General features: G+C 46.1%; 1 protein-coding gene across 2 annotated transcripts; it reads left to right on the plus strand.

The window, feature by feature from the left end:
• The first annotated feature begins 740 nt into the window (after nucleotides 1-740).
• Bex3 (brain expressed X-linked 3) lies at nucleotides 741-1,858 on the plus strand. 2 transcript variants are annotated; one of them, XM_090326237.1, is made up of 2 exons: nucleotides 741-846; nucleotides 1,266-1,858. In XM_090326237.1, the coding sequence occupies exon 2, from the start codon at nucleotides 1,285-1,287 to the stop codon at nucleotides 1,618-1,620; it is 336 nt and encodes a 111-aa protein (XP_090182363.1). In that variant the 5' UTR covers nucleotides 741-846; nucleotides 1,266-1,284; the 3' UTR covers nucleotides 1,621-1,858. The 2 variants fall into 2 exon arrangements, with proteins under 2 accessions (XP_090182363.1, XP_090182364.1); XM_090326238.1 differs by having other exon boundaries at nucleotides 746-846; nucleotides 1,303-1,858.
• Nucleotides 1,859-4,488: the final 2,630 nt, after the last annotated feature.

A 4,488-nucleotide genomic window follows, 5' to 3' on the forward strand; every position in this document is an offset into this window, starting at 1 on the left:
GATGGAGCAAATCCTCCCCGGTAACAGAGACACCAGGTCCAACCACAAGACGGTGATGCCACTTGTGTGCCCTGAGATTGGAGAGGCCCCTGATGAGTGACGGCCCGTGCGCGCCCCGGTGCGCGCACGGCGAGGTGGGGGGGGGATGTGCAGTGCGTCAGCCTAGGGCGGCGGGGGTAGGAGGAGGGAGGGGGTGGAGGAGGGGGGGCTCTTGCCGCACTGGCCGTCCGAGGTAGGGGGCGAGCTCGGCGGTGACGCGCGGCCCTCACGTGACCCGGAGCTGCAGAGCGACGCAGCCCTGGGTGCAGTCGTCACTCGCGTCTGGCTAGCAGCTCCCCGCCGCCCAGCGCACGGCGGGCTGGCATCGGGCCCGGGGAAAGCGGAGCAGGTAAGGCCCCGGGGCCCGCGCGCCAGGCCCAGCCCGCAGCAGCTTGCCCATCCCAGCAGCCTGCGGGTTGGGAGGCGGGTGCAGGGCAGCGCGGCGGGCGCCCGTCTAATCCACACCTGGGCTCCCGGGAACACAGATGGGGGCCCGTGGAGTGGGGGTGCGTGGCGGTTGGGGTCTCGGGGGAGGGGCAGCGGGGCAATGAGAGCCAAGGAAAATCATCCTGTAGTGCCTGCAAGGGGAGCATCGCTGGGAGGGGTGGGGATGATGAAGTGGGGGAAGAAGGGAGTGAAGGGGGAGCAGGGACGAGGGGGCGGCGCCGGGTTTTGCAGCTTCCCTCTATCCCCCACGTCCCCTCTTCCTCGCCCTACCGGGCTGTGTGCAGGTATACGCGGCCAAGTAAATCTGCGAAGACGCACGTCGCGTCTGGAGTCCGGAGGAGACAGGAAGGATAGGCCCAGGTCTGTTAAAGGGGCATTGCTGGAGGGCGGGGGTAAGGACCTGTGCCAAGTCCACACCGAAACCTAGACCCAACACTTTCCTCCTTGCACCTCCCCTCACCAGTCCTGTCCTCCATTTTGATGCGTGCATAGCTCTGAGAAAGAATCCTGGGAAAAGAAAAATGGAGGGCTTTGAGGGAGGGAGGGAGGGAAGAGGAGAGGACTGGTGGGAGGGGATCGAATTGGAGGCCCTCTAGAGGGCGCAAGCAGTGTCGAAGGTGGGAGAAAATGAAATAAAAATGAAATAATAATTAAAAAAAAAAAAACGAAACAAAACAAAAAGTATCTTTGCCATTTGGTACCTGAATCCTGCTGCACAGTGCACCAGGCATTCAGTTTCTGTCCTTGCCCTTGTCTCACTTGTGTTCAATGAAAAACAGCCAGAAAATAAATCTCATCATGGCAAATATCCGCCAGGAAAACGAAGAAATGGAACAGCCCCTGCAGAATGGAGAAGAAGATCGCCCCCTGGGAGGAGGTGATGGCCACCAGCCTGCAGGAAATAACAGAAGACATGCTCGCCGACTTGCCCCTAATTTTCGATGGGCCATACCCAATAGGCAGATCAATGATGGGATGGGTGGAGATGGAGATGACATGCAAATGTTCATGGAGGAGATGAGAGAAATCAGGAGAAAACTTAGGGAGTTGCAGTTGAGGAATTCTCTGCGTAATCTTATGGGGGAGCTGTCTAATCACCATGACCATCATGATGAATTTTGCCTTATGCCTTGACTTCTGCCATTTTCCATGAGATTAATACTGTGATTCCTGCTGTTTTCTTTCTCCTGCATTTTCCTGACATGCCTTCACTGATCTTTGTGCTGTGAACCTGGTGTTGTTTCCATGTGTCGGGTGGGTCTTGTGTTGCCAGCTTCTAATTGGAGATTGCCTTTGTGCCCAGTGTTTTTGTCAACTTAGAGGTTTGCCCATTTGCATGGAAGAAATGTAAAGTTAATAAAGCAATTAAAAAGCAATCTATACATTTATTATTGTTTCACTAAAGCACACATACATGTATATATGAACACCCAGTCCCTCAATCTGAAACAACAGAATTAACTAGAGCACCTACTTGTGTGGTAAAGAAAGAAGAAAAATATTTTCAAAGTCTTTATGAATGTAACCAAGGTATATAATAATTACTAGTTCAACAAACTTAAAGAAGAGTAAACCTCCCTTAGTTACAGATATAATCCATTAAATAGTATATTTTCTTTTGTGAAATAGGGGACAACAGTTGTTTTCCAGGGCGGGTGAGTGGAGCCTATCAGATGTGCAGCTGTTGACTGGCTCTTGTCCAATTCCCCAGCATTTCACAGACCCCAGGGTCCCATCAAGTATGGGGAGAACTGGTGGAAGGTCTAATCCATGCGTGCATGTCCATACAGAAGTTATGTTTCTGTGTCACTCTGTTATTTGCAGCCCTGCTTGCCCGAAACAGTCCTGTTAATTGGGTATACTATACTATTCCTTTTGACATCCTAACTTGCAGAACAGGATAGACTTGAATGAACCTTGACCCTTTTGTTCATCCCTTGGGGTGGATTTTCTTGGGAGATTCAGCAAGCCTGCCCACTCAGTTACACAGACTTAACTCAGATATACAAATTACACTGGGGTGTGGCATATTCTCCTAAAAGCTGAAGCTCTTTATCTCCATCTTATCTATTTCTAGAAAATGAAGTGAAGCTTTTGAAAGGTATATTAAATATTTGACATTGTGATTCCTGGCCAAATGTGACTTTTCCAAGTTATTTTGAGGCAAATTATCTGAGAGCTTGATTTCCAGTACAGTATCTGATAGTAGATAGTAAAGTATTATTTCATTGATTATATAATGCAGTCAGAAATCCTGCTCAGTACTGTTTCTGACTCTAAGTGATGGGAAGAAAATAACCACTTATGTGGAAATTACATTTAACTAATAAACAACAAAGAAAATCTTAAAACAAAATATTTGTCTGGACAAAATGTTAAGAATGGTAATATTTGAGTGCTCTCCTCATTTTTTTTACCCTCAGACTGTTAGCACTATCTGAATCAGGAATTGTTTTAGTAGTTGAGTCATTTTCACTTATGTAAATAACATAGTCAGATATAAGACTGGCAGAAATTACACCAGTTTTGCAGGTTATGACCTGAATCGTGTCTTCCTTGCTCTCACACTTAATAAATGCTTTCAAATTGGACTACATTAAAGTATGTCACTATTTAAACTAGCACTGTTTTGCTTCTGAATGTCCTATTAAATCAGTGCATTATTATGAGTGTGTTGAGGTAAACATTCTGTTTATGCACAATTTGATTATTTTCTCTAGGACACACCCCCTGATTTCTGTATACTGATAACACTCCTCCCCCCTCCCCCCCCACCCTGGCCTGGCACTTGTCACTTTTGTTCTTCTGAGTAAAGTCATACTCTACAGTCCAGACTGGACTGTAGATTCAGTTGTGATCCTCCTGCCTTCTCCCAAGTATCTATGTCACCACACAGAGGTGAGGTCTAGTAAAGCTTCTTTAAGTACAGGAACTCTCCACTTAAGGTCCTTGACTTCAATCACAGAATAAGAATTTCTGGACAAGTCACAATGATAAGAAAATTTGGCAGAGCTTTATTGAGTAAGTAAACAAACAGGCAATCAGATAAACACACACACACACAAAACAAACAATAGGTCAGGAGCACACTCTAGCAGAGTATTGGTGCTGTCATGGGGGGAGGGGGGAGAGAGAGAGAGAGAGAGAGAGAGACAGACAAAGAGACAGAGAGGGAGAAAGAGAGAGCACATACACACACACTCACACAAGTAGACACACCACTCCTTGGGCTGTTGGGGGTATATATGTGGTAAAGGCAGAAAGTCTGGCATTCTCTAACCACACCTGGTGTTATTCTCTGAGTTTCCATGTAAGAATGCATCATGCCATAAAACAGACCCTTGAGACAAGGAGGCACCCGGCTATCAGCATTTGGAGGCATCCTGTCAGACAATTGTTAATCTAGGGTGAGAAATGAAGTTGTTAGTCCTTGGGTGAGAAATGCATCTGTAGGAAGAGATACATCCTGTTGTCCCTCTTTGAAGCAAAGATGGCAATTCTGTGTTTCTAAATACTCTATTTCTTAGTTGTCTGTAGTAGCTCTTAGTTTCTAAGTTATCCTGCTTCACTGAGATTACAGACCTGTACCACTATACCAGGCCCAATGATATTTTTATGCCTTCTGTATATTTTTTTTGTTAGTATGCATTAACTAGTATGCAAGAACAATGGGGTTTTATTGTGACGTTTATATATACACATGTACAACATTTTGGTAATCAATCCCATTATCTGTTTGTCTGTCTCCTACTTTCTTCATCTTTCCTAAGAGGACAACTTGTACTTTCAGATCTTTAGCTTCCACATATGAGAGAAAATATGTGATACTTGTCACTGTCACTTTCAAAGTAAAAACACAATTGCTGACAATAAAATAAAAGCCTTGTTTCATCAATCTGGGGCAGATCCATTGCCTGAGTTCCAGTCCAAACCCCCTTCCCCCAATAAGTATGCTACTTAAGAGGATAGCTCAAGTGGCTTTTAGGGAAAAGCAAGGACACA

The sequence above is a fragment of the Megascapheus bottae genome, chromosome X, assembly GCF_031878675.1.
Source record: "Megascapheus bottae isolate mThoBot1 chromosome X, mThoBot2.hap1, whole genome shotgun sequence".
NCBI classification, from domain to species: domain Eukaryota; kingdom Metazoa; phylum Chordata; class Mammalia; order Rodentia; family Geomyidae; genus Megascapheus; species Megascapheus bottae.